The 24,783-nt window shown below is 51.7% G+C and overlaps 13 protein-coding genes across 13 annotated transcripts; 5 read left to right on the top strand and 8 right to left on the bottom strand.

Annotated features, from left to right (window-relative positions):
• Positions 1–599: 599 nt before the first annotated feature.
• On the top strand, positions 600–2,026 carry EI97DRAFT_431534 (RmlC-like cupin). The gene has a single exon (XM_033797961.1). It carries the CDS (start codon positions 760–762, stop codon positions 1,885–1,887), a length of 1,128 nt encoding a protein of 375 aa, XP_033655818.1. The 5' UTR covers positions 600–759; the 3' UTR covers positions 1,888–2,026.
• Positions 2,027–2,112: 86 nt separating this feature from the next.
• EI97DRAFT_499757 (uncharacterized protein) lies at positions 2,113–2,956 on the bottom strand. Its single transcript, XM_033802626.1, has 2 exons — positions 2,482–2,956; positions 2,113–2,311 (listed from the first exon to the last, which is right to left on the bottom strand). Exons 1-2 carry the CDS (start codon positions 2,746–2,748, stop codon positions 2,150–2,152), a joined length of 429 nt encoding a protein of 142 aa, XP_033655817.1. The 5' UTR covers positions 2,749–2,956; the 3' UTR covers positions 2,113–2,149.
• A 713-nt stretch (positions 2,957–3,669) lies between these two features.
• EI97DRAFT_249612 (uncharacterized protein) lies at positions 3,670–6,977 on the bottom strand. Its single transcript, XM_033794127.1, has 3 exons — positions 6,419–6,977; positions 4,111–6,373; positions 3,670–4,051 (listed from the first exon to the last, which is right to left on the bottom strand). Exons 1-3 carry the CDS (start codon positions 6,541–6,543, stop codon positions 3,860–3,862), a joined length of 2,580 nt encoding a protein of 859 aa, XP_033655816.1. The 5' UTR covers positions 6,544–6,977; the 3' UTR covers positions 3,670–3,859.
• Positions 6,978–7,610: 633 nt separating this feature from the next.
• Positions 7,611–9,003, bottom strand: EI97DRAFT_431531 (DNA repair family protein). Its single transcript, XM_033797960.1, has 2 exons — positions 7,820–9,003; positions 7,611–7,766 (listed from the first exon to the last, which is right to left on the bottom strand). Exon 1 carries the CDS (start codon positions 8,875–8,877, stop codon positions 7,939–7,941), a length of 939 nt encoding a protein of 312 aa, XP_033655815.1. The 5' UTR covers positions 8,878–9,003; the 3' UTR covers positions 7,611–7,766; positions 7,820–7,938.
• Positions 9,004–9,073: 70 nt separating this feature from the next.
• On the top strand, positions 9,074–9,577 carry EI97DRAFT_249514 (uncharacterized protein). The gene has a single exon (XM_033794126.1). It carries the CDS (start codon positions 9,271–9,273, stop codon positions 9,538–9,540), a length of 270 nt encoding a protein of 89 aa, XP_033655814.1. The 5' UTR covers positions 9,074–9,270; the 3' UTR covers positions 9,541–9,577.
• Positions 9,578–11,613: 2,036 nt separating this feature from the next.
• Positions 11,614–13,792, bottom strand: EI97DRAFT_492784 (kinase-like protein; the record flags this gene model as incomplete). Its single annotated transcript, XM_033802335.1, has 5 exons — positions 11,614–12,132; positions 12,168–12,850; positions 12,898–13,508; positions 13,566–13,623; positions 13,789–13,792. The coding sequence occupies 5 exons, from the start codon at positions 13,790–13,792 to the stop codon at positions 11,911–11,913; spliced, it is 1,578 nt and encodes a 525-aa protein (XP_033655813.1). The 3' UTR covers positions 11,614–11,910.
• A 255-nt stretch (positions 13,793–14,047) lies between these two features.
• EI97DRAFT_465610 (histone deposition protein Asf1) lies at positions 14,048–15,659 on the top strand. Its single transcript, XM_033801475.1, has 4 exons — positions 14,048–14,283; positions 14,336–14,375; positions 14,445–14,753; positions 14,807–15,659. The coding sequence occupies exons 1-4, from the start codon at positions 14,175–14,177 to the stop codon at positions 15,198–15,200; spliced, it is 852 nt and encodes a 283-aa protein (XP_033655812.1). The 5' UTR covers positions 14,048–14,174; the 3' UTR covers positions 15,201–15,659.
• EI97DRAFT_249274 (uncharacterized protein) lies at positions 15,591–17,926 on the bottom strand. The gene is made up of 4 exons (XM_033794124.1): positions 17,431–17,926; positions 16,176–17,127; positions 15,925–16,046; positions 15,591–15,842 (listed from the first exon to the last, which is right to left on the bottom strand). Exons 1-4 carry the CDS (start codon positions 17,563–17,565, stop codon positions 15,705–15,707), a joined length of 1,347 nt encoding a protein of 448 aa, XP_033655811.1. The 5' UTR covers positions 17,566–17,926; the 3' UTR covers positions 15,591–15,704.
• Positions 17,840–19,186, bottom strand: EI97DRAFT_249437 (uncharacterized protein). The gene is made up of 4 exons (XM_033794125.1): positions 19,152–19,186; positions 18,414–19,093; positions 18,025–18,331; positions 17,840–17,850 (listed from the first exon to the last, which is right to left on the bottom strand). The coding sequence occupies exons 2-3, from the start codon at positions 18,904–18,906 to the stop codon at positions 18,288–18,290; spliced, it is 537 nt and encodes a 178-aa protein (XP_033655810.1). The 5' UTR covers positions 18,907–19,093; positions 19,152–19,186; the 3' UTR covers positions 17,840–17,850; positions 18,025–18,287.
• Positions 19,187–19,397: 211 nt separating this feature from the next.
• On the bottom strand, positions 19,398–19,873 carry EI97DRAFT_448958 (uncharacterized protein; the record flags this gene model as incomplete). Its single annotated transcript, XM_033800189.1, has 3 exons — positions 19,398–19,446; positions 19,506–19,658; positions 19,716–19,873. The coding sequence occupies 3 exons, from the start codon at positions 19,871–19,873 to the stop codon at positions 19,398–19,400; spliced, it is 360 nt and encodes a 119-aa protein (XP_033655809.1).
• Positions 19,874–20,042: 169 nt separating this feature from the next.
• EI97DRAFT_394502 (uncharacterized protein) lies at positions 20,043–21,452 on the top strand. The gene is made up of 2 exons (XM_033796303.1): positions 20,043–21,345; positions 21,414–21,452. The coding sequence occupies exon 1, from the start codon at positions 20,067–20,069 to the stop codon at positions 21,288–21,290; it is 1,224 nt and encodes a 407-aa protein (XP_033655808.1). The 5' UTR covers positions 20,043–20,066; the 3' UTR covers positions 21,291–21,345; positions 21,414–21,452.
• Positions 21,453–21,729: 277 nt separating this feature from the next.
• On the top strand, positions 21,730–23,413 carry EI97DRAFT_486331 (thymine dioxygenase; the record flags this gene model as incomplete). The annotated part of the gene is made up of 3 exons (XM_033802161.1): positions 21,730–21,924; positions 22,056–22,223; positions 22,371–23,413. 3 exons carry the CDS (start codon positions 21,730–21,732, stop codon positions 23,064–23,066), a joined length of 1,059 nt encoding a protein of 352 aa, XP_033655807.1. The 3' UTR covers positions 23,067–23,413.
• EI97DRAFT_373604 (NAD(P)-binding protein) lies at positions 23,249–24,666 on the bottom strand (the record flags this gene model as incomplete). The annotated part of the gene is made up of 6 exons (XM_033795406.1): positions 23,249–23,984; positions 24,032–24,123; positions 24,175–24,269; positions 24,320–24,382; positions 24,436–24,449; positions 24,503–24,666. The coding sequence occupies 6 exons, from the start codon at positions 24,664–24,666 to the stop codon at positions 23,249–23,251; spliced, it is 1,164 nt and encodes a 387-aa protein (XP_033655806.1).
• Between the last annotated feature and the right edge of the window lie 117 nt (positions 24,667–24,783).

Raw genomic sequence — 24,783 nt, 5'->3', positions numbered from 1 at the left:
GCAGGCAGAATACTGCACTCTTCATAAGTTATACATTTTGTATTGCACTGATAATGAGAAAAAAGACTTACACCCAAGTAACTTTTAAATGGAAATGCATCCGTGACGTGGCATCAATCTTGAATGATAAAATAACCAGTGAAGTAATTACGCTTCTATTTTTTTCGAAGACTCTGTTTTTATTCAACGCATCAGAGGCAAACTCTTTCGGAATATATGCTGCGGAGCGTCATCCCACGTAATACTTGGTGGCATCAAAGTCAACCAGTGTGCCAAAAGCTAAGCGAATAGGGTGACAGAGCTCAACGAGCAGCTGGCAAAGTAGGACCCGGAAGCAATCATACAGAATTTGTCAGTTATCCGACCAATTACATATTTTGATAAGATGAAGAACGATGTGCCACTACGAAAAGTGTTGTTGCAGTTCCTCCCCCGAAAGCTTTGAGGTGCTGTTAAGGTAGTGTGGCGCACCAGAAGCTAACCTCTGCTCTAACCGCTTTCAGCCATTACGCATTAGTCAGTGTGTGGCGGTGCCCGGAAACTCCCTCTGCCGTTCCGGGTTCATGCTTGGTAAGGCTCGGATGAAAACAAAGCAACATCATCGCCAAGCGCTTCCCCACATCTCGTAGCTCTCATACCTCGAATGACTTACAAACACACAGTCGGCATGTCTCTCCACGCCTTTATTCTTTCAAATACCCTCGTCGAACGTTCTCGACATCATCCCCCGTCGAAGTATAAGTAGCCGTCCGAAATCCGATGAGGATAATTCTCTCCATCCTCTTCGGCATCCTCGCAATCGCAGTATACAACCAAGAGTACATGATTTCGCGCCTTTCACAGCTATCGAAAACCATCGTACCACACTTGAACAGCTTTATTCGAACGTCCAACAGAACCACCAGAGCAATGACGACAAACACGGCATCAAGCACGACCTTCAGAGGTCTCCCCGTCATCCCCAACGAGACCTTCACCAGCACCTCACCGCGCAAGATCGAGAAGTCCTTCCTCGCAATTGAGCAGGCCGAAGGCGTAGGAGCAAAGGTCCGCCGCTCAATTGGCACCCCCAGGCTCCGCAATTTCTCCCCCTTCCTCATGCTCGACCACTTCTCGGTCCAGCCTGGCGCAGGCTTCCCCGACCACCCTCACCGCGGCCAGGAGACAATCACATACCTGATCTCCGGTGCCGTCGACCACGAAGACTTCGCTGGCCACAAGGGCACCATCGAAGCCGGGGATCTGCAATTCATGACCGCAGGCCGGGGCATCGTGCACGCCGAAATGCCGGGCCAATCCGCAGACGGTTCGCCCAGCGTCGGGCTGCAACTCTGGGTCGATCTGCCCAAGGAACTCAAATCCTGCGAACCGCGCTACCGCGACCTGCGCGCGAGCGAGATCCCCCAAGTCACCGCCGACGACGGAAAGGTCAAGGTCAAGGTCATCAGCGGCATGGCGTACGGGACCGAGTCGCTGAAGGAGTTGGCGTATACGCCTGTCTGGCTGCTCGATTTTACCGTTCAGCCGGGCGGCCATGTCAAGCAGCCGCTTCCGAAGGACTGGAATGCATTTGCATATACACTCTCCGGAACGACCGTATTCTCTTCTAACAGCGAATCCCGCCCCATCGAGCAATACCACAATGTTGTCTTCGATAAGAAGGGCGACAGCATCGAAGCGTCGGTTGAAGAGGGCGCCGCGACGGAATCGAGGTTTATCCTTGTTGCGGGCATGCCGCTCGACCAGCCGATTATACAGTATGGGCCTTTTGTGGTGACGAGCAGGGATGAGGTGATGCAGGCTATGATGGATTTCCAGACGCATTCGAATGGGTTCGAAAGGGCGTATAACTGGCAGAGCGAGATTGGGAAGCGTATGGTGCACTAAAAGCTGGCCGATGGATATTGTGTTTCTCGTTTTGCACCATTACGGAAATTGTTGTACAGTTTTGGATATGGAGATTTTGCTGGATTGGGGTTTCACTTGTAAACAGATTGGTTGCAAACGATCATGAAGTTCTTTCTCTCATTCATTTCGTATCCGAGTGAGTGTTACTGCTCGTATCGCGACCAACGTCCTACCCTACCTTTCAACACTCCCTCCCCTCCCACCCCAACGACAGGACCTCTTCAATACGGGAATCGACCTCTCACCCCTTAACCTCCTCCTCCCCGCCCCCACCGCCCAACGCAGGCGTAACCGCTCCCTCCGCACTCCTCGCCGCCAACACCTCCTCGGCCGTCGGCTCCCGCGGCAAATCGACTATGACGCCGGGGTCTCTGCTTCGCGATTCGAGGAGGACTTTGCGCTTCTGCTCCCAGGCAGAAGACTCGAATCAGCGATGACCGAAAGTGAAAAAAAGGAACAATAGAAAGAAAGATGAGAGCGCTTCTTGTCATGAAACCTCATAAGAAAGATACTAGGGTTGATAAATATAATGGAGTATGGACTAACGGACTGGGTAGATGGAGACGTACGTACCTCCCTCAACACCCTCCCGACACCAACGTCGTCCTTCTCGCCCAGGAATTCCTTGTCGATGTCTTCGGCTTCGCCGAGGTTGGGACTCACGATTCCGATGCCGATTTGTTTTACGGGTTTAGCAGGGGTTGGTTCCGTGGTGGGGAGTTCGATGGGTTGGTCGTTGAGGGGTATGGCGTGGAGGTGCGGCGGGTGTGAAGAGGGCGCCGGGGAGGAGGAGGATGAGGGGTCCTGCGGTTGGGGTTGGGACTGGGAGAGAGCTGTCATTGTTGGAGATGGCTGGTGTTGGAATATGGCGTATGAGTTTCTGGGGAGCTGGTTTTATGGTCGTTGGTGGTGTCGAGTGTCGAGTTTGGTATCATGGAAGACGGGGAAGGTTTGACAAGTTGGTATGTAGGTATGTCCTGGTTGTATGCATGCATGCATGCATGCAGTGAGGCTGAGTCCTGCAGATGCAGCGAGGCTTAGTATGTACACACTACACAGTACCTATGTATATATGGATATATGTATGTATGCAATATATCCGCCTCCCCAACGTCGTAACACAAAATCGACAGAAAGATGTAAAGTCCAGAAATAGACATAGTGAATCCCCCCCTGCGCTCTTCTAGCCTTGTGGAAATCGCAAAGCCTCTAGGAAATGTTGAGGTGTAAGGCTGATGAAACCTTGATCTATGTCCACTGCGGGGAGCTAGCGTCAAGAGTTGTGGAACCTGGCCGGGGCTCCTTTTAGTTCGCGAGGACGACGGACAGAGCGGGTGGCAAATGGTTCGTCTGTGTTTGCGCTCACGAGCCAGCAGTAATAACGTAAACGAAGGTTCAAAAGACGCAGAGGTTCAATCTCAACGTCAAAACAGGCTGGACGGAGCCATCTCCAACCAGAGCTGGCACTGACAACATGGCCGACGGCTTGCAGATGCTACGGGGCAGTGCAAGTCATCATCATCCAGTGAAACGCTCCATCGGTTAGGCTTGTCTTGCCAACTACAAGTCATTCATTCGGCTACATTGAGTAGTACTATGTAAGGGAAAACCATGGCTTTTGCATCGACCAAAGCGTGCCAAGCTAATATATATAATAATACCATCGCGCGCAAACTTTCCTTCTTCTTAAAACAATCCGCCGGATATCATTTCAACAACAGTGAGGGTAGATATGATCGATCCCAATGAGCGTGTGTTCCCCGTCTAAACGCCAGCCCAACAAGTCTCAAGAACCAGAAACTAGTCGCACTAAAGAAGAAGAGAGACAACCCTTTTTAGGTCGCTTTGGGTAGAGCATAACCCATAACGTAGCCCTCCGTAGCATACTGTTTCGCCTCCTGCGGAGCCTGTCTATTGTTAGAAAGCAGTCAAATGAGTGTTTTCCATTACTTCAACTTACTCCCATGAAGACCCCGGCCCCGGCGTCCCCTGCAAATGCATTCGTAGTTGGCGGTTGCTGTTCTTGCGACATTTGCGTGCTCTGGGTGAACGACACGCCAGCGGTCTGAATGTTCATGTCCATGGGGAAGAAGTTAGGCATAGCGTCCGAAGTGGAGCCCTGAAGAAAGGAGTCGAACGTGCCCTGTTATAAACAGAAGAATCAGTCGGTGCTCGTTGATGCATGTACATGTTGTTACTTACCCAGTCGAAGTTCGTATTGTCCAAATTGGGTATATCCATGTTCTGCAAGCCAATACTACCCGCAAATAGATTTGAAAATGGGCTTGGAGCAGTATCCCCCGGGCTGCTTAAACTGGGCGTGAGCCCAGCCGGCGGCCCGGTATTGTCGTTGAGAATGTTGGGTATCGACGCTGCATACCGCGTATCGAACATGTTCGCTGAACCGGGGGTCACACCACCAGTGCTCAGCATCTCCAAAGTCATCGCTGCCGAGTGCTCTGGGGCCACGTTCTCGTCCATCGTCCGAGAACCTGAGAAGGACGATCCCGTCGCGCTGGAGAAGCTGGAATGAGTATGGCGCATGGTCCGATGTTGCTTGAGCTGGGTCAGCATGACGCTCAGGGTGGCGTGAGCTTTATAAGCTTCCATGGACTGGTCTTTCAGGTCTGCCCATATGGCCACAGCCGTCTCTATCGCATCCAACATTTCATCCCTGCGGTCGTAACCCCAAAGCGCCATGTTGGAAGATGGCGAGCGACCGTGGCGCTCCGCGCGAGCCATATGGTAGAGTTCCGCAGCCACAATCATGGCTGCCAGGAGGAAGTCGACCGTGGTAAGTGATGAAATGAACCACTTGACGTTCCGCAGTCGCCCTCCTGGTTGGCACTCGCGGTGCAACGTTGCTTGGTGTTGCAACATTGTCATACATGCTTCGATACATAGGCGCCTTGACTGCGCGTATTTGGGATTCGTTCGGGCCGGGGCAAGGCACTTTCGATGCAAGGTGACGATAATCTTGAGGAAGAGCAGCTCGAGCGTGAAGCGTTGCATGATCAGGGTTGACGGATCTCGCGCGGATTCGTCGATTGATCTCATCTTGAGATGAGGGGATATAGCCTCATGAAGCTCCCTGGCATCCTGATCCACCTTGAGGAGGTCGCCGTAGTCAGCACACGTCAAGGAGACGGTCAATTCCACTGCTTCACCCAGCTTGTAGATGAGACGCGTTCGGTTGATGAGGAATAGAGTTGGGGTAGCCTCGGTCTCTGGCCTCGAGGGTGGAAGTGTATCCATCTCTTCGAAAAGCTCGTCATCGTATAGGTTGCGCGGAGTCTCAGTGTTCGTATCTCGGGTTCGAACGATCGGAGGTAGTCCCGCCTGTGCCGAGAATAACAGATCTAGACATCTGATCACCGCCCATACTCTTCTCCGCATTTCGCCCTGGAAGACACTAATGCTGGGATACGGCCTCGAATCTCGGTGCAGGCCCATTCGCATTGCCAGGCGGACAATGATACCTATACCGACCATGACTCCCGCCTCGGCATCCCGACTCCGAGCGTAGTCGGCATACACATGGAGTATCAACGTCTCCAGCATATACGAAACGGGTTGTGTGATGTCGGCTGTGACTAGACATTGAGCAGTCATATGCCTATACTCGCTCGACATATCCCAGGACTTTCCCTTATACTCTGGCGGCTCGTCGCCGGCTCTGGAGTACGACTGTAGGGCGATACACATCATGGCAAACACCAGGCCAAGCCAGATGACCGGAGTTTCCTTTGGATTCAACCAATGCTGGTCGTACTGCTTCTGAAACGTGGGTCCATGTATGATGTGTATTCCTGGGTCGTACGTATTGAAATAACGAGCAACAAGGATGTCGGCAGTAGACTTGTTCGGAAACCGAGCGAGGATGTCAGCCTGGGTAGCCGGCTTCTGTCCGCCGAATAGGAATGCAGTACCGGAACTGGTATCGTCGGGTCGTGAGGCTTTGTACCTCTTCAGCTGCTCCTCATACTGCTTCTTGTGCTCGTTGAAGTAATTCTTCACTTCGGCGATCTCTCCGAGAATCGCATACCAGTGCGCTTCGGAAGCAAAGATGGTCCTGTTGTTGTCCATCTTCATGACGCCAATCGATTTTGCTACTTTCTCCACTTCGCTTTCATCGCCTTCCTCCTCTTCCTCCTCCCTGATGGACTCTGGGTTACTGTGACTGGCGCTGTAGGAGTTCTCTGAAGAGCCATAAGGGCAGCCAGCCAGAGTGTTTGCAATGGCTGCTTGCGCGGCGGCTGGTCCAGCACTTTGTGCTCCATTGGTCATCAATGAGAGGATCAGTCCTTCAAGGCGGTCAATGCGATTTTGCATGTCATCAGGAGAGCCATTGGCGCCAGTGCCGGAGGAGGACTTCTTTCGGCTGCCCGGAGAAGCGTACGTACATGATGCGGTGTCTCCACGTTTGATACAGTTATCGCACGGGTGACCACGATTGCATTTCAATCTACAAGAATCAGCAATGTCTGGAAGCCGACAGGGCCATGCTTACTTTCTGTGCCTGCACGGCCCACATGACAGTGGCACCCTGTTCCTCTTGCGCACGACCCTGAATTGCGGATCAGGCGGAGAGTGGCCTGCGCTCGAAGAGGTTGTCGATGGTGGAGTAGGAGGCATGGTGACGCAAGATCAGTTGGAGACGGATTTAAGGTGTAAAATCCGGTGATCTGGTGAAGACCCTCTAGCGGTCGGACCGCCTCAAGATCCACGGGTTTCTGGAAGGCGGGTTTAGGCGGCAGCAACGGACTGGCTCCGTCTCGCAAATGGACAGAGAAAAATGGCAAAAGTGGGCAAAAGGTTGGGTGGTTGCAGTCGTCGAGAAGGCGGAATGCCACTGTCTTAAATCCACGGTGAGTGCGTAACTCCAGTGCCAAGCGCCGGCGTTCGACCCTTAGCTATTATTCAAGAGTCGGTCCAGTCCCTCCTCAGCTTGTCCAGCTAATTGCTGCCTTCTGCGTAATGCTCCTCTGACTCTTCGCGGATAAAAGCTTGCAAAGGTGCGACGATCGACCCGAATAGACGGCGCCAAAGCGACTACAGTAGTGTAGTACACGATGACTTTGTTCAACCTTCGCCAAAAATTTATGCCACACTTCACTCTTTCTACTGGAACGACGCGGCCCGACCAGCGCGGTACTGATGCGAACGTATAGTAACCGTTACCCAACGCTGAATCCTTCGCGAACCTAGCGGATGGCGGGGTCGTTCGAGTCTTCGCGTCGTCACAAATCGGTCGAGTGCGGACGGTCGGGAAACGAACAATACCGCACAACAGCCGTTGATTCAGAGGCTGGTTATCGCTCGGAGGGCCTTTGAGATACGTGCTACTTATTGAGAGTAACGGGAGCCTGGAGCCAAAGGCGGAGAAAATTCAACGCTTCGACCCGGTTCAGACGAATGCGACACAGGAGCCCGGTGCAAGGAGGTCGCCCAGAGCGATGCAGTTGAAGCTAGATGGCGACTGTCCGTAGGAAGATAGTGTGGAATGACGGCGACAGGAGGTGGAGTTGCGATGGGGCGGAATGTGAGAAGGTTATCTGACCTTCCCATCGGTCCCGCCAAGACCTCTCCTCAAACGAGCTCTGAAAGAGCGCGAATCATAGGAACACTGACCTCAATGCGGAGTCTTAGTAAGCAGTCCAACCCCTCCTCAATGACTGTTGTTTCTTTGATTATCGGTCCTATAGCGGACGGCGTGTATTACCTGTTTCTAATGGTATGCACTCGGGTTCGCCTTTTGCGCACGTCGAAGCGCTCTCGACTCACGCTCGTCTTCCAATGACACAGTTGCAAGTTCTCGTCAGTCTATGCTAACGAGAACTAAATGTCAAAACTCCTATGTAAGTGTCCCTAAAGCAAGGTCATTCGGATACAGTCTGAGCGGGAAGCGCAGTTGGAATGGGGAGTCTCCCAAGGCCAGTCACAAGCCATCCGCCCAGAGTTAACGTGATCAACAAACACCTTCCAAGATCATCAGGCCAGAATGCATATGAGGTGGCCAACATTGACCCCTCATGCAAGAGTCTCTGCTTTTGGTCCAGGCTCTTCACCTCCCTGGCTCCAAGGCACCATCCTCTTCGCACTGTCATCCCACCTATACACCCCTCCAGTTCCCACATTGTATTGGTAATAATTCTCCGTGCCCCCTCTCACCATCGCCTTCCTAAACGTAATATTTATCCTACCCCTCGCAGCCTCCGCTCCCGCGCGCTTCGGTACGCTATGCAGCCATTTACTCTGCGTAGTCCCCTTCATGAGCAGCATATCGCCACTGCCCAGCTGCAGTTTGACCTGAGGTACGTTTTTCTCCTTGTGCTTCATATAAAAGTCTCTTCTGGCACCAAACGTGAAACTCGCAATGACGGGATTCGGTCCCAAAAACCGCTCATCGTCTGAGTGATAGGTGATGGAGTCATTCCCATCGGCGTAGTAGTTTACCAAGGCGAAGTTGAACGTCTCTCCCGTCGTTGCCTCTGTCACTCTTCTCAGGATGTCCAGGCACTGCGGGAGGGGGAGGGGTGTGCATTTGTATCGCGAATTCTCTATCTTCCGGCCCGTTTTCGCGTCCACAAGCTCTCGGGTGTCCGAGAAACGGCTGGTATCGTCAACACCGAATACGGTTGTGAAGCGTGGTGTGCTGATATCTCTTGATATTCCGCCTCGATGGATCTTATACTGGACACGGTAGAAAAAGAGCTCTTGCCGGAAGAAGTCAAACATGCCATCAGCTATTGAAGTGCGGATATACGGCTGGTAATATATGATGTCGAGATCATTTCCTTTCATGGCTTTACCCTCTTCAGCTGGCGAGTAGTCTAGCTGTTTGGCGAAGGACGCTGGTAGTTCTGGAACGGGGAACGGGTATGTCGGATGCCGGCTCCTTTCTGCGCTGACTTCGTACTTTGGCTTTTTGGGAGTACTTCGCACGAATGACGATAGTGTTCCTTTCATTCTGGATGCGGTGCTGAACTATGGCCGGCCTTTGACTGATCTCTCGATGTCTGATGCGTATTCATTTGCTAACAGAGGGGTGAGGGCAGATAATGATACCGCGCTATCACCCGTAGTTTCCCAGCATGTACCAGTATGGAACACTGTCAAAAGACTTCTTTCTTACCAGGATGCTGGTGGCGACTTGCGGAATTCTCTCCGACGGTTGGAGCCGCCTTGAAGTCTCCTCGATGCTTTCAATGCCTGACGCCTCTTACGTCTTGTTAAGCTTTCGGTGTTTCTGGCGCATTCCTGCATTGATGGTTGGTGTAGGTGCTTTCACGTCAATGACGCCGCGTTGTGGCGTATGGCTATTGATTGGCCAATAGCTGTCGAGCTCTGATTGGCTGCTGTATGACGTACAGGAGAAGATCGATGAGAGCCTCGAGTTTTGTAATGTACGGAGTAGTCCATCAGCCTCTACTGGCTACTGCTATTATTCATAAACAGCTAAAAAGACCATGCCCGACCGGGGATGACCCACAGTGTGAAGACCCAGATCTTGCTTTTATGATTCGAGGCAGGAGCAGTACACTGTACCGTGTTTCCTCGCGTGGCGCACGGGCCCACGTGGCGCACGATTTCCAAGTTTTCCACCTACGACAATTGAAGCTATCTAGATAGCTGTACACAATGAATTGGCCTGAATATTTGGAGGCTTGATAAATTGATATAGATGAATCAATTGGGATAGATAGCTACTGTCTATATCGTGCTGGCAGTGTTGGTTGCCTATCACGACGACTCCAGGCTGGAGTAGGGACCGCAGAATATACATCTGATTCCTCCAAATTAGAAGGCTCCTCCTCCTCCCATTCACCTGAGGAACTATCTATTGAGATAGCTGCATCTTTGGGTAGTGACTTGGAAGCTTTCCTGGTTGATTTAGATAGTGTAACATCTGGCTGAAATGGCTGCTTTTGGAAACCTGATCGGCTTCTAGTTATTCTGGCAACAGTGACCTGTTCCTTCTTTACCTGTGGAACAGGAGCATTCTGGGAGGTCTTAGTAACTTTCTTCTGTGAATTAGGCCCCTTTTTGGCCTCCCTTTCCGCTTCCCTTGCTGCTGCTAGTTCACGTGCCTACTGGATCTTCTTTGGTGAATAGAAAGTGGCTCCGCCAGTCTTCTGCTGAGGAACAGGGAAGATAAGGGCTTTGCCATGCTTTCTCTTCCTCTTTTCATTAATAAGGGCCTCTCTGAGGTGCTCGTTCTCTGTTTTTAGGAGGGAGGCTTGTACTGCCAAATGATGCATGCTGTGAGAGAGCTTCTGCTAGTCTTCCTTCCTCTTTTCATCGTGAACTTCTTCCATTACGCTTCTGACTAGTCTTTCTATCTTCCTCCAGTCATTAGCGCTTAGAACTGAGCTTCCTGAATCACCAGTAGATGGCCTTTCCTCCTTTTTCTTGAATCGATCAAGGATAGCAGCTGGATTAAAGGGGTGAAGGCCAGTACAACTAAAGGCCTTGAGAACCAGTTTCTCAGTGAAAGTACAGTCCCAAGCAAGGTAGAATAACCGGAAGAAGTCCCTTTTTGTGATAGCTGAGAGGCCTTGGCATCTAAACATGAAATCGGCAAGCCCCTTACTATAGAACGTACTCAGGGGCTTGAACATGCAGACATCTAAGGGTTGGAGGCTGTGGGTTGAATGAGGGGGATATATGGCTAGCAGAATCCTATTCTCATCACAGAAGTTGAGAAAATCCTTGGAAATATGAGAGCCATGGCCATCGAGGATAAGTAGGCGCCAGGAACGCCTAGCCTTCATCTTTGTCTCCCTATCAAAGACCTTCTCCAGCCACTGAAGCCCTAGTTGATTGTTTGTCCATCCAGTAGGTGACGAGGCGAAGAAACATTGGTGAATTGAGGGGTCAAAGTCCTGTAACCAAGTATCCTGGATATTGCCAGTTGCAGCCTGATAGATCAGGGCTGGAGAGAGAGTAGAACCATCAGCACAGATACAGGCAAGTGTCGTTATCCATTCACGGTTTCCGTCCTGGATCATCTGCTTAATCCCTCCTTCTTCATATAGCCATCGAGAAAAGATACGCTTCTGTTTCGAAAGGATGCCAATTAGGAAACCCTTCTCATCCATATTGTAGATATGCCTAGGATCAATGTTGTATTCCTCGATTTTCTGTTGCATTAACTTGAAATATTGAGTATATCTGACTTCCGAATCAGCCTTCTTCCTTGAGGCATCCATTCCTGTTGCCCAGGTAGATAGTAGTGTTTCCTCGTGTCTCTTCACAAAACGATCAGCCCATGACTTTCCGGCGTATTTTCCCGATATATCTTCAGCAAATGAGCGTATCATCTCCCTAGTAGGTGGAAGCCCTCTCTGTGTAAGGTCAGAGATATATTTTAACAACTCCTTCTCTTGCCTTGGGTTGAGTAGCTGTTGGTCCTGATTCTTCTGGTCAATAGAGCCCTGAACACCCCTCCATCTTTTAGACAAAGTAGAACGATCAATGCCGTAGGCTCTTGCAACTTGAGACAAATTAACTTTTTCTTCAAGCTTCAGCGATTCCAACGCTGCAATCGCATCGTCAATTGGGGCCATATTGGTGGAGTTATCGCTCAGTAAATTGAGGGATAAATGTGAGAAAGTGTGCGTCACGCGGGCCCGTGCGTTACGCGAGGAAACACGGTAATTCACATTTCCAACCACATCTCATTTTGATATCGCTCTATCCAGCTATAATAACATGTCTTGTTTTCCAATCCAGGGTTTCCATCAGAGCTCCCGTACCGTTCCGCCCGTCTCGTACAGAAGAATACTAGGGAAATCTCCCATAGAAACAATCGAGGAGAATCTCATCACGTAAGATGACAATACCGATCATCATGTTGCGTGGTAAATATCCCACTAGAGCGAGAATCGGCACTGGGTTTGTTACTGCCGTATATATCCCAGAGGACGACGTTGGTCTCATTCCCAGGGTACTCTGAACCTCATGTGCCTTAGAAAATCGACATCGTAGCAACTCCTCCCCTCACTCCTCCTCATCATGGTCATCAAAAGGCCAATGCCGTTCAGACATCTCTTTCAGCCAGGGATCACCATCTGCCTCAGCCAGCCCTCGCTCCTTGACCCATTTAGCCATTGCTTTGGACGCTTCGTATCTCTCATTAGGCATCCACCCATCAGAGCTTATTCCAATCGCACTTCTGACCGTTTCCAAGGTCGAATCCACTTCACGCAGTGCCTCATCCAACTTAACTCTTCTCTTTGCGTCTTCCTCCGAGTCACGACAGGACAGGTCGGAGTAGTGCCGTCCGTATTGGCCGTGGCGATTTCCGACAAGTTTCGAACGAGATTCAATATATCCAGCTGTAGTGGCGTGTTGAGCCCCTCCCAGGGATTCCCAGCGTCAGTAAAAATTCGACGTTTCAGGAGCTCGCCAGCCTGTTCCAGCGCACGCCAATGGGGCTCGTTCATCCGCTGAGTAAAACCCAGATAAAAGAAATGTACATGTCGACGACGAAACTGCTCCAGTGCAGCGGCACGATCGTCTTCCTCCATTGTCTCTAGTCCGGCTGGATATTTCGGCGGGGAAAAAATCTGCGACTCCTCGTCGTCGTAGTTCTGGAAGTATTTGGGAATGCCGGCCGCTAGGAAGGTTGGCAAGACCGTAGAGTGCTGCCAGTCGATGATACCGGTTATGTCGAAGTCTTCGGAGATGGAGATGTTATTGGGTTGGAGGTCGTGGTGGCGGAGGACAGGCTGATTTAGCTGAGTCTCCTTTGGGATAAGATATTCGGCGAGGGCGATATACTCTTTCAGTGACTTCTTATGATCTTCTGGATCCTGTTTCTTATAATCCAAGGTCTCTCTATACGCGCGTTGGAACGGGAAGCGACGCCGACCAAATGCGCGAATCCATGCCAACTCCTTTCCGGCAGGGCTGCGAAGGACAACAAGAGAGTCGTCATCTACGCCATTGAGCATAGGGTTACCACATGGCATATGGGAGACGTACGAGGACCCCGGTCAATTCTAAGCTGTCCACGTTCACCAAACCACCATTCTTCAGAAACGTAAGGTCCGATACACAGCCCGTCGGCGGATCCAGGGATGTCCACTTTTTGAATCGAAGGGGGAAGGTCTCGAGCGTAGTATATGCTCCCACTGGCAGGTAGATTTGCGGCAAACAGTTTTGCTTCGAATTCCACCGTCTTGAATAGAACTTTGAGCCTATCTTTCTCGGAAAGCTCATACCATGCATCCCCTATAGGCCTTCCCGGCAGTTTCTCCATCAGAATATACTCGGAACCTACCGGATTATCGTCGACGGAATATCCTAGGACGCGAGGTGTGGGGACTCCTTGGGCGCGAACGAAATCCAATGTTGCGACCTCGCTTGCTACAGCTAGTCGTCGGGGTATTGTTGAAGGATACGGAAGACGTGCGAGGATAGATGACCCATCCTTCATCGAGATTTCAAAGACGCGGTTGAAGCCACCTTCGGCAAGCTTGGAAAAGTTGGCGATATCAGACACTGACATGTTCATGGCATTGGCGGCCGCTTTCTTGAGTTCATCGACGTTGAACACTAAACGTCTCTCGGCTAAGCGGAGAGATTCGTTGTAGCTATATTTGACAATATCAATAACGAGAGGATTGGCATGGTAGAGGTGGAGAACATACAGCCATCTTCCAGAAGTATACTCAAAGAGTTCACGATCATGTTCGAGGTTCGTTATGGCTGGTGGTGTTGAAGTGATGAGGCGCCTGCAGCTAGGAGACCGAAAGCGAAGAGAAATATCCTTCCTAAACGTAATCCCAACTCTGGACCGGCATACATTTCTGTAGAACGCCATCGAGAGATGGTGGCAGACGGGGATGGAGCAGTCCTATGAACAGCAGCCGCCCATGACTGCATCACAGCCTTCAACACGTCGGCAATTGCAATGGTGGGCACAGGCGGTATTCTGCAGAACTCTCGACATGGAAGGAATCAGGAACTTACGCCCACACGTCTAGTAAAAGCACAGAACTATTATGTTGAGTATCTATCTGGAGTCTCATGGATTTGGTCTATTATTACTCTTTCGGTGCTAGCGTCTTGGCGCGATCTTAATAGATTGGTTTCACCCGACGCGACGCGACGCGGGATTCATTACTTCACCCTCACCTTTCCGCCTCTCCCCACATCACAACAACACTCTTCCCACCCAGCCCACTCAAACTTCCCCAACAACTGTAACAACATCCCCGCCACAAATCACTTCCGTACATTTCTTTATAACCAGCAAGATGTCTGTCGTTTCTCTCCTCGGCGTCGAGGTCAGGAACAACCCCGCGCCCTTCAACGCGCCGTATGAGTTTGAAATCACTTTTGAGTGCCTTGAGCAGCTGCAGAAAGGTGCGCCACCGTCCTCAATCGCCATCCAACTCACTAATACGTCCCACTCTAGATCTCGAGTGGAAGCTCACCTACGTCGGCTCCGCAACCTCGTATGCCTACCCCGCCTACTACCCTTCTCTCGCTACCAGATACGCAAAGCTGACACATTAATCTTCCAGGAGCGAATACGACCAAGAGCTCGACTCCGTCCTCGTCGGCCCCGTTCCCGTCGGCATCAACAAGTTCCTCTTCTGCGCCGACGCGCCCGACCTCTCCCGCATCCCTAACAGCGAAATCATCGGCGTCACCGTCATCCTTCTCAGCGCCTCATACGAAGACCGCGAGTTCGTCCGCGTGGGCTACTACGTCAACAACGAGTATGAAGATGAGGCGCTGCAGCTGGAGCCCCCGGCGAAGCCCATCATCGAGAAGGTGAGGCGGCATATCCTTGCGGAGAAGCCGAGGGTTACACGGTTTGCTATCAAATGGTATGTATACTACCATCCTATACCGGGGAGGCCCTGCATGCTCACAGAAGCAGGGATTCGGAAGAATCCGCGCCGCCAGAGTTCCCACCCGAGCAGCCGGAAGCCGACCTCATCGCCGATGGGGACCAGTATGGCGCTGATGAGGAGGAGGAGGAAGACGAGGAGGAAGAAGAGGGTGCAGCTGCCGGTGGCGAGGATGCCGAGATGGCAGGCGGCGAAGACACCGCCGGCCCCGCCGCAGACGAAGATGAAGAGGCCGGCAGCGAGGAAATCGACATCGAGGAGAGCGAAGGTGAGGACGAGGAAGAGGAGGAAGGCGTAGAGGGTGGTGATGACGACATGGAGATGGACGAGTCGGAGCCTGGTGCAAATGGCGAGCAACAGAACGCGCAGCAGGCGGCGCAGCAGCAACAAGGTGCCCATAACGCAGATGTTATGGTGCATTAAGCTTGTCTGCCTTGTTGCTGAACACTGATGGATACCTCGCCGCCCTAATTGCGACTATGGCGTCTGTTGTTCGCTGTCTTTGTTACCGGAGGCACTACGTGTGCGACTCTGAGGCACCATCTGGATGGGTTCTTCCCCACTGCTCACCAGTGTTGAGCGTCGCAGCTGTTTCACGTACGCAGCTCCGAGAGATCGGCAATAGTTCTCACGGTGGGAGAACCAAAACTTTTGATGGATACCTTTCGCCTGCGGTGCGAATTGCTTCGTGTTTTTCATGGCATGTTATGATGGTTATGGCCGGGCGTTTTGCTTGCATATTTGCACTGCGATGAAATGAGAGAGATGATATTCCCAACCCCCTACTTATAGACCATTGCTTCGAACAGTTGAATCTCTTTCTGCTCGTCTCGTCCATGCATCTCAAACGAAAACAAATCAGATTCCCATTACCATTCCTATAACTGCATTTTCTCTTGAACACCGTGCTCCTTCAAAGCCCACTCGTCAAATTTCCACAATCGGGACATTATCCTTTGGAAACCCCGTCCGCAGATTGTCAAACTTGGAGTCCGGATACCAGACCCAGTTTTCGCTGAAGCTGATCTTGCCGTTATTGGGCGCGGTGGTAAGGCGGTTCAGTGTCTGACGCCGGGGAGTTAGCATAGGAAATGAGTAAGACATGGAGTCAAAGGCCAAGCAAGGGGCAGCAAAGGTCAAAACGTACGTTGAGAATAAGACTATTCGCGTCCGTCACGGGGCGGTCTCCGCTGAGTTCCCACCACATGGCGCCGCCGAGTTTGCGCTGGACAATGTAATCGGCTTTCCGTTGCGCGATGAAGGGTGTATCTGCGATTCGTCGCATTAGCATTCTCCATCTTCCTCTTCAATCTCCGTCATCATTTCGACTTCTCCACAGACAAACCCAAACCGCACCTCTCCACCCAAAAGAAACAAGGCACAGAAGAAAAAACTCACCATACGTAATCACCGTCCCGCCATTCGCCGGATCCCACGAATAATGCGCCTCCGCCTCGCTATCATACAGCAGCTGCGACCCCGGCTTCGGCAGGTTTTTATAATCCCAGATGCCCTTCTCCCAATCGCCATCGCCGACGCCCCCAAACGGTTTCCCCATGCCCTCGGTATGGGGAAACGCGCGACCATACAGCGGCATCCCCAGGACGATTTTCTCGCTCGGCACGCCCGCGGCGAGGTAGTCGTTTATGACGCCGTGCGTGTTGAAGGGCGTGGAGCGGGGGTTCGACTGCGAGGCGTAGAGGTTCGCCTGGTGGGACGTGGCGGTTTCCCAGGCGCCCGAGTAGTCGTAGGCCATGAGGTTGATGAAGTCCAACACACCCGCTAATCGATCGAGGGGGAGGTTCTGGTAATTCGTCTTCCCCGCTGGAGCAGCGATGCTGAGTTCGAAGTGCGGCGCTCGGGGGTATCCATGGCGGGTAACTAGGGATCGAGCGTAGGCGTCCATTTCCTCGCGGATGGCTTGGAGGAGGAGGAGCAGTTGTTCTCCCTGACCTGGGTTCTGGGGATACTCCCAATCGATGTCTATGCCGTCGAAGCCCATGTCTTTGATCAGCTGGACGCAGCTTTTCGCGAATCGCAGCCGCCCTTCTCGATTTCCCGCTGGTTCATCCAAGTGTTTGTTTGTGTTCGTATAGGTCCAGCCGCCGATGCTGAGGAGGATCTTGAGGTTGCGGTTGCGGCGCTTCAGGAGGTTGAGTTGTTTGAGGTTGCCGTACATGTTTGTGCCGACGTCGTTCCAGGAGTCGCCTTCGTAGTGCTTTTCCAGGTCGGACCAGGTGTCGGTGAGGAAGACGGTGCCGTCGGGTTTGTTGTCGGCGAAGGCGTAGAGGACGTGGGTTAGTTTCTCGGCGGGGATTTTGGAGGGCGGGTAGTTGCGGCCGTAGATGCCCTATGCATTGTCAGTGGAAGTTCGGAGATTTGAGAGAAGAAAGAAAAAGCAATTTATAAAGGTTGAGAAATGGCGAAAGGAAAGGGCTTGATTTTGTGCCAGCAAGAAAAGGAAGGCAACGAAGTAGATATTCTGGGAGCAAGGAAAGACTACGACACAAAAGAGATTTTGGAAGAAGGAAGCAGATATGTTCAACATTCAACTTGCAACTCTCAAGTAAACATAAACAAAAGCGGAAGCTCAAGACAGTGATGGCATGGAACAGTACAGTCCAAGCGAACGTGAAGAAAGAAATGTACGCACCCAATTCGTAAAATAAGCTACACTTCTGAATCCCCCGGATGGCTTTGCAGCAACTGGTGTTTGAGCCAGCCCCTGAACGACGGAAGATGAGGGCCCTTGTGCAATGGGGGTAGACTCTGCGTGGCCTGACGACATCTTAAAACTCGACGTTTGTTGAACAACAGGCTTGCTCGAAACTTTGGGGAACGTCACAGGATCCTCGATTGCAGAAACAAAATTCGTTTTAGCAGGAACGAGTTTCGGTGTGGAGGTACCGAACGTCAGACTCGGTGAGACTGCTCGAGATTGCTGATCTAGAGGTTTGGGTGTACTCTTGAGATTGCTGTCGTATGTAGCTATTGTTGGCGGATCCGCGGGTTCGTCGGGAGGAACGCAAGTCGGAAGGTTGGGGAAATCTGGGTTTTCGGCTGGGATGAAATACTAAAATGGACGAAAGGTTAGATCTGGGAAATAGTGATGGGAAGGCACAGTTATGCCCACAGCGCTGTTCCTGCCACTCGTACCAATTGTATGGTAATTGCACGCAGTGGATATCTCTTTATCAATTCGCAATCCTTTCCAGGTTCAAAGGCGAAGCAGCTTCAAGGACGATACTTAGACATTGAATGGTGATTGTGGCGGTGCAGCGCCACATCCACGTCACCCCCTCTCCGTCTTGATAGCCCAATGCGGATCGCTTCCTCCTTTATACCTAGCCTCCTCTTGCCATCAAAGAAAGACGAATAAAAACCAGGCACCATACCAACTGCGCCTCTAACCAGTCCAAACTCTCTCTAATTCTGGCAATCTCATACCGCATCCCCTGGCATACGCGGCCACATATCGGACCCGTGTCCTCGTTCTGTGCGCTGGCGATGTTACCTGTGAGGATGCAGGCAAGAGCGAGGCAGAAAAAGCGACTCTGTTGATGATCATTATTAGATAGTTCCAGAGAGTTCTGGTTTTAGGGTGGGGTGGAGTGGGAGACAGGACGCGGGACGTACCTTTCTCGAAGGCATCTTCATGTTCGACTCCAACATCAAATGCTTCCTCTGCAGTTTTAAGAAACGAGCGACCGATAGAACGAATGACTGGCCAAAGAAATCGACCCTCGCAATCCCACAAACGTCCCCTAACTCGATATCCCGTCTCCCTATATAATTCTTTGGGTTCCTCCCTTGCTATCCCCTCATCGTACTTATACATTCTTGCGCGGTGACACGCGCAGCGCCAAACCACGCCACATTCCTCAATCCCGTCAATCTTCTGGAACCTTTCCTCCCTGATCCTTCTCTGGGAATGTTCTAGGTACACATGGAGGTTCCAGATGCTCGTGGCAGGGATGAAGTGCCGCCACCAAGACCGGCGTGCTACGATTAGACCCGTCATCCAGATCTGAGAGAACAGGTCCTTCTTGAAAGAAAGCATGTGGCATGATCTTGTACGGCGGACGAATGGAGCGCGGGGTCCATGATGTTGTAAGTGCCTTGGAAGCATGACCGACGAGACGTGATATCCGTGGATGTGTTTTGTGAGTTGTAGAGTGCCATTCGGAAACGCTCAGGGCAAATGTCACTGCGAGCACTATTCGCTGCATCCCACTTCACGATGGGGTAGGATAGTATCAGCGAGTGCACAGCTGTGCGCCTGAGCGAGGTCCCATTCTGCCACAGCGTCTTAATTACTGTTGAGGGAACTGGATCATCAGAGCTATATAGCTAACAGAAAGTAAAGGTACTTGCAATGTCTTTTGACTTGGCTAGTTGAACTTTGGCTGGTTCTTTATTTCCCGTGCAGACCACATGTTCTGTCAACTGCGTGACTGCATAGTTGCGATCACTTTCGCACGAGGGCCAATGGTCAGTAGATTGATGAGTGAAATGAAACTTGATTGTGGAACCTGATACAGTGAGGAAAGTCTTCCTCGAGATGGCCTGCGCGGCACACCCCATGTACGCACTCCTACACCTCCTCCCTCCCAAGATGCTCTATTTCGTAACATGCTCCGGCGTAACCGCAAATGTCGGTCGGACAAACCTGGACATACTGTGTCAGCCAATTGCCCGCAGAAGAACCCTCCCAAGCTCATCACATACCGGTCGCTGTTGTAAACCTTCGTCTCCGTCCCCAAAAGCTCCTTCTCTCTCGCCCTATCCGCCAAATACCTCCTCACTTGATCCCGATCTTCCTCCGCTTGCAACGCCGGAATGAGATGTATCCGCGCCCACATCTTCTCTCTCGCCAACTCGCTGGCAATTCGTCAGCACTCCAGTCCAATATACTCCAAAAACCCTGGGTCTCCGCACTTATGCTCTCTGATGCCCTGTCCAGCTCTATAAAACCCATATGTCATGATCCCGAAGGTCGCGAGCACGTAAACGGCGGGACGGAAGCCGCGGGCAGGGAGGTTTCGGCGGTATTGCACGGGGGCGTAGCCGCCCGTGGGCGGCATGTCCTGAGGCATGATGGGCGAACGTTCAGGAGGTTTCAATTGCGGGGGAAAGGCCGCCAGGATGAGGTGAGGTTGGGTTGGAGCTTGGGGTTTGGAGATGCTTGGCGGGCGCGCTAGATAGATTATGTCAGCAAGTTTTCGAGATCAACGGCAGCTGCGGTTCTTTCGACCCTCGATTTTTTTTCGACTCCTACGTGCAGGCAAAATGGAACCCGAGGAACGGCCTAGCAAAATTCGGAAGCTGGATCATAATGAGGAACCTGTGTCGGCGCCCGTTGAGAACGAACACCCAGATCAGCAAGGTCACGAGGATTCCGCGATACCAGAAACGCCAAACGAGGAGACGAAATCTACCCAAGGCGAAGCAGATACGACCCCCAAGTTGTCCAAAAACCAATTGAAAAAGCAGAGACGTCTTGAGGCATGGGAAGCCGGCCGCGAAGACCGCAAAATCAAGCGCAAGGAGAAAATCAAAGCCAAGAAGGAACGCAGGCGAGAAGAACGACGACAGCAAAATGCTGAAGCTGGTTCCGGTGGAGCAGCAGCTGGAGCCGTTGTCCCGAAACCAAAGGGCCCTTCACCCAAGAGGGGGACTCAGGTTCCGATTACAGTGATCTTCGATTGTGCTTTTGAGGACTTTATGTTCGATAATGAAATGAAGTCCCTGGGTTTGCAGATCACGAGATGTTATTCCGATAACCGAAAAGCGAAGTATCAAACTCATCTGGCTATCTCGTCATTTGGTGGAAAGATGAAGGAAAGGTTCGATGGGATCTTGGCCAAACAGTATACCTCCTGGAAGGGGGTGCGTTTCTTCTCCGAGGATTTCGTCGAAGTAGCGGAGAAGGCGAAGGAGTGGATGGGTGGAAGTGCAGGTGGCGCGATTGCCGGGGCCCTCGCCGAACAGGACGACCAAAGTGAAGAAAAAGAAGAAGAAAAAGAAGAAGAAGAAGAAGGCGGCGAGATTGTCTATCTCTCTAGCGAAAGCGACGTCGTCCTGGAGAGACTCAAGCCGAACAGCACGTACATCATTGGTGGACTTGTCGACAAAAATCGGCACAAGGGACTTTGCTACAAGCGCGCCCTAAACAGGGGCATCAAGACGGCCAAACTACCAATTGGCGAGTTCTTGCACATGAAGAGCCGGCAAGTCTTGGTGACGAATCATGTGCTTGAGATTATGCTGAAGTGGCTGGAATTTGGAGATTGGGGAAAGGCTTTCATGGAGGTTCTTCCAAAGAGGAAGGGCGGAGTTCTCAGGAGTGAACTCGAGGCAACTCCCCAAGCCGACAGCATAGCAGGATCAGAAGCAGATGGCGATGTGCGCCCAGAGGAAGAAGGAGAGCCTGCCAACGATCTTGATCAGCTTTCTGATCACAGCGAGCACGAAGAGACGACGAAAACAACTGGTGAAACCAGCACGGCATAGTTGCATACCCCTTCTAAGGGATATTGTAAGAATAGCATAGAAATGCCATCATATTGTTAGTATCCGCTGTCATGCATTCAAAAACCTCATGAGTTATTTGGCAAGTTAGATTTACGTTAATAGTTATCATGTGCCCCGCCTCCTGTACCACCACGAACACGCTTATGCAGCATTACCTACTCAACCTTCCAATGCGGGTAGGATTCAGGTGAGCTGCATAAGAGATTACGACTTCCCATTCTTCTCTCCTTGCTGTTCAGCTTGCCTGATCATCGACAGTAGTTGTGCTTCACCCTCGGTCCTTCCTGTCATTCCAACGTGTTACTCAAGTCCACGCGAGGAGCTACCCTCACCTCACTAACTCAACGTCACCTCCGCTTCCCTAAATCCTCAACTCCATACTTTCGGAGTATCCGGGACTTTAGAATAATCCGCCGAGATGGCGTCTTCAACACAACGACGGGCATCCGATGACATCATTCCCGTCGTCGACTTCAGCGGCTTCCTTCACGGTACGAAGGAAGAACGGAGCGAAGTAGCGAGACAAATCGATGACGCTTTTCGCTCTGTGGGGTTTGTGTATCTGAAGGGACATGGCGTGGAAAGCAAAATAATAGAAGACGCATTTGAAGTGGTATGTTTATCACAGCCCTTCTATCCCATTCGCAATCGCCAAAGCGTGGACATACGACTCAAGAGGTATATTCGAGGAGGTTATAGAGAAGCCTATGATGCTACTGGGTCGCTGACTGGAAGGTGTCACAGTCCAAAGAGTTCTTTGACCTCCCCATGGAGACGAAAATGCTCGCTCCGCATCCACCAGGCGGAACTCACCATCGGGGTTATTCCGCTCCGGGGGTGGAGAAAGTGAGTCAAGATGTGTTTGGAAAAGGAGAGATTGCCAAGTTGAGAGAGGTGGGTGATCTGTCTCTTGTACATTTCATACCCCTATTATTCTTGTTCCTCTAGGAGTTTCCCTGTGTGCTTCTCTTATTCCATGCTGCTTTTCTGCTCTTTGTACACCGCCCAGACATTCATACATTCCTACTCTCACGCCATACCTAACAATCACAATCACAGATCCCAGACGCCAAAGAATCCTACGACATCGGCAACCCCACCGACTCAACCCAACCCAACATCTGGCCCCCCACCCCACCCTTCCCACTCCCTACCTTCCGTCCCAAGACCCTCACCCTCTTCCACTCCCTCCAAGACCTAACCCACCAAGTCCTCAACGCACTCTCCCTCTCCCTCTCCCTCCAAGACCCCACCTACCTCTCCACAACCCACAAATCCTCCCTCTTCCAACTCCGCCTCCTCCACTACCCTCCCATCCCCATCTCAGACCTCCAGTCAGGAACCAAGAAACGCATAACCCCCCACTCCGACTTTGGCACCTTGACTCTCCTCCTCCAGGACTCCGCCGGCGGTCTCGAAATCCAGGACCCAAAGGATCCCACGAAATGGCGTCCTGCGATCCCGATCCCAGGCACCATTCTGGTGAATATTGGAGACCTCATGGCTAGATGGTCGAATGATAGGTGGAAGTCGACTATTCATCGCGTTGGGGTTCCGGATTCTGCTGGGAAGACGGCGGAGAAAGAAGGGGTCCTTCCGGGTAGATATAGCATTCCCTTTTTCGCGACTGCGGATCCGGACACGGTGATTGAGGCGTTGCCAGGATGTTGGGATGAGGAAAAGAATCCAAAGAAGTATGAAGCTGTAACGGCGTGGGAGTATGTGCAGATGAGAATGGCCGCTCTGTATGAGTAAAGGCTGCGAGGGTTAAATGCATAAAAACTGCAAAGATGAGGGAGTATTGGGTTTTGACAATGATTTCAGTGGTTGATGAGACAGAATATAGAACACAAAGGAAACGTGTTAGCTCTACCGGGTCCCATTCGACCAACTCGAGGGAATATGTACATTCATCTAACGCTCCACCCATGCGTTTTCTATTGATCATCAAGAACGTGCAGGTACTTCTTCTCCTCCCTCCTCTCTTTTTCCGTCATGGGCGGCAAATCATAGTAGGCTTCGCTGCGATAACCCTTGAGATATTGGTATGTGAGAGTGTTCAGCTCGACGGGCTCGATCTCCAGGTCCCTAAACGTCTTCGCATTCTCGTCGACGACTTGGTTGTAGAACTCGCGCTCCACTTCCGGTTCTGACCGGACGGGCCACCAGAGAGCCTTGTTGAGATACTTGAACAGGGGTCTCGCTATTTTCTCCGGGAGGTTGATGTGGCGCCTCTTCTTCAGGGTTTCCTTCTCAACTATCTCGTTGAGTTCACGCATCGAATATTCGGTTGGCCCATACAGCTCAAAGGTTTGCGCAGTGGTGGTGTCGTCGTGGAGCATGTTCTCAAGACCGGAGGCGACATCAATGACGTGAACGGGTCGGATAACTTCCTGTAAGTGATTGGAGGTGATGACGTTCGCCGCGTTGGCAAGCCTGTTGAGCAGACGGTCCTCGAAGCCAAACATGGGTGCCGGGCGGACAATGGTCGTCTCAGGGTAGATCTCTCGGGCAACTCGTTCTCCCAGACCTTTGGTGCGGAAGAATTCTGCGGGGTGCTCGGGATGAGCATTGTATGAGGAGACATGGACATATCGGTCAATGTCATACTTCGCTACGGCTTCCACGATGCGCTCGGTTCCCTCAACATGGACATCCTGAAGGGAGAAGTTTCTTTAGAATATTAGTAAAGAATCTGCTGCCTCGTGCCGTGAACGTACTTCGTGGGATAGTCGCGCCCGATGAGGTTGTACACAATGTCGGAATGCCGAACGCTTTCCTCGATTGAGGGTGTGTTTCGGAGGTCCATTTCCTAGAAGAACATTAATCAATCATTCCCTCTCGATCATCGGGTTTGCCGCACAATGAAGATCACTCTGCCCAAATCTCCGGCGACTTTCAGATGTCGCTTCGTCATCTCCTCGCGATACGGGACAACAACTGTGCATCCTGACCGAGCTGTGCAACCATCAGCGTCCTGCCACTCGCAACAGAGCACCCATCTCTACCTAGTCGGTTGACAATATATCGTCCTAGGAAGCCAGTTGCGCCGAAAACCGTTGCGGTATATCCTGAGAGGGAAGCGTGAGCGGTACGTCATACGATAGCTGTCGGGTCAGAATACCTCCAAGGGAAGATCTAATACAAAGGTCAGCGCCCAGTCTGCCAATTCGAAGCACCCTTCAACATACCGGCCGCCAGACACGGTCAGGATAGGCTTTCCGGTTCTTGTGATGCGCACATCCTGGTTGATATATCGTCGGCCCACCTTGGAGACGGTCGACAGCGACAGCACATAGGGGGACTGGGCCGTCAATGCCGCTCCGGAGCGGGCACAGTGGCGAGGCAAGGCCATGGTTAAGGCGTTCAATTGCTGGTATACGTGGGAGCTGTCTTGGAGCTTCAATTGCAGACGTCGGCGGAGACTCGGATCCGGCTTTACGATTTGCCGAAGAGAAGCGCCAAGCCTGAA

This window comes from Westerdykella ornata (assembly GCF_010094085.1).
Source record: "Westerdykella ornata strain CBS 379.55 unplaced genomic scaffold EI97scaffold_5, whole genome shotgun sequence".
Classification (NCBI taxonomy): Eukaryota; Fungi; Ascomycota; class Dothideomycetes; order Pleosporales; family Sporormiaceae; genus Westerdykella; species Westerdykella ornata.
Note: the sequence above shows the minus strand (reverse complement) of the source record. Positions and strands in the feature narration are given on the sequence as shown.

Coding starts and splice junctions, on each gene's coding strand:
- EI97DRAFT_431534 (XM_033797961.1), top strand. CDS start 760: ATGAGGATAATTCTCTCCATCCTCTTCGGCATCCTCGCAATCGCAGTA.
- EI97DRAFT_249437 (XM_033794125.1), bottom strand. CDS start 18,906: ATGCTTCCAAGGCACTTACAACATCATGGACCCCGCGCTCCATTCGTC. Junction 18,332..18,413: donor TGAAGATGCCTTCGAGAAAG/GTACGTCCCGCG, acceptor GATCATCAACAG/AGTCGCTTTTTCTGCCTCGC.
- EI97DRAFT_394502 (XM_033796303.1), top strand. CDS start 20,067: ATGGAACCCGAGGAACGGCCTAGCAAAATTCGGAAGCTGGATCATAAT.
- EI97DRAFT_249274 (XM_033794124.1), bottom strand. CDS start 17,565: ATGTCGTCAGGCCACGCAGAGTCTACCCCCATTGCACAAGGGCCCTCA. Junction 17,128..17,430: donor TAGCTTATTTTACGAATTGG/GTGCGTACATTT, acceptor GACAATGCATAG/GGCATCTACGGCCGCAACTA. Junction 16,047..16,175: donor CGGGACGGTGATTACGTATG/GTGAGTTTTTTC, acceptor GACGAATCGCAG/ATACACCCTTCATCGCGCAA.
- EI97DRAFT_431531 (XM_033797960.1), bottom strand. CDS start 8,877: ATGAAAGGAACACTATCGTCATTCGTGCGAAGTACTCCCAAAAAGCCA.
- EI97DRAFT_249514 (XM_033794126.1), top strand. CDS start 9,271: ATGACGTACAGGAGAAGATCGATGAGAGCCTCGAGTTTTGTAATGTAC.
- EI97DRAFT_465610 (XM_033801475.1), top strand. CDS start 14,175: ATGTCTGTCGTTTCTCTCCTCGGCGTCGAGGTCAGGAACAACCCCGCG. Junction 14,284..14,335: donor CCTTGAGCAGCTGCAGAAAG/GTGCGCCACCGT, acceptor GTCCCACTCTAG/ATCTCGAGTGGAAGCTCACC. Junction 14,376..14,444: donor TACGTCGGCTCCGCAACCTC/GTATGCCTACCC, acceptor TTAATCTTCCAG/GAGCGAATACGACCAAGAGC.
- EI97DRAFT_249612 (XM_033794127.1), bottom strand. CDS start 6,543: ATGCCTCCTACTCCACCATCGACAACCTCTTCGAGCGCAGGCCACTCT. Junction 6,374..6,418: donor GGGCCGTGCAGGCACAGAAA/GTAAGCATGGCC, acceptor TGATTCTTGTAG/ATTGAAATGCAATCGTGGTC. Junction 4,052..4,110: donor ACAATACGAACTTCGACTGG/GTAAGTAACAAC, acceptor TGTTTATAACAG/GGCACGTTCGACTCCTTTCT.
- EI97DRAFT_499757 (XM_033802626.1), bottom strand. CDS start 2,748: ATGACAGCTCTCTCCCAGTCCCAACCCCAACCGCAGGACCCCTCATCC. Junction 2,312..2,481: donor TCGGGAGGGTGTTGAGGGAG/GTACGTACGTCT, acceptor GCCTGGGAGCAG/AAGCGCAAAGTCCTCCTCGA.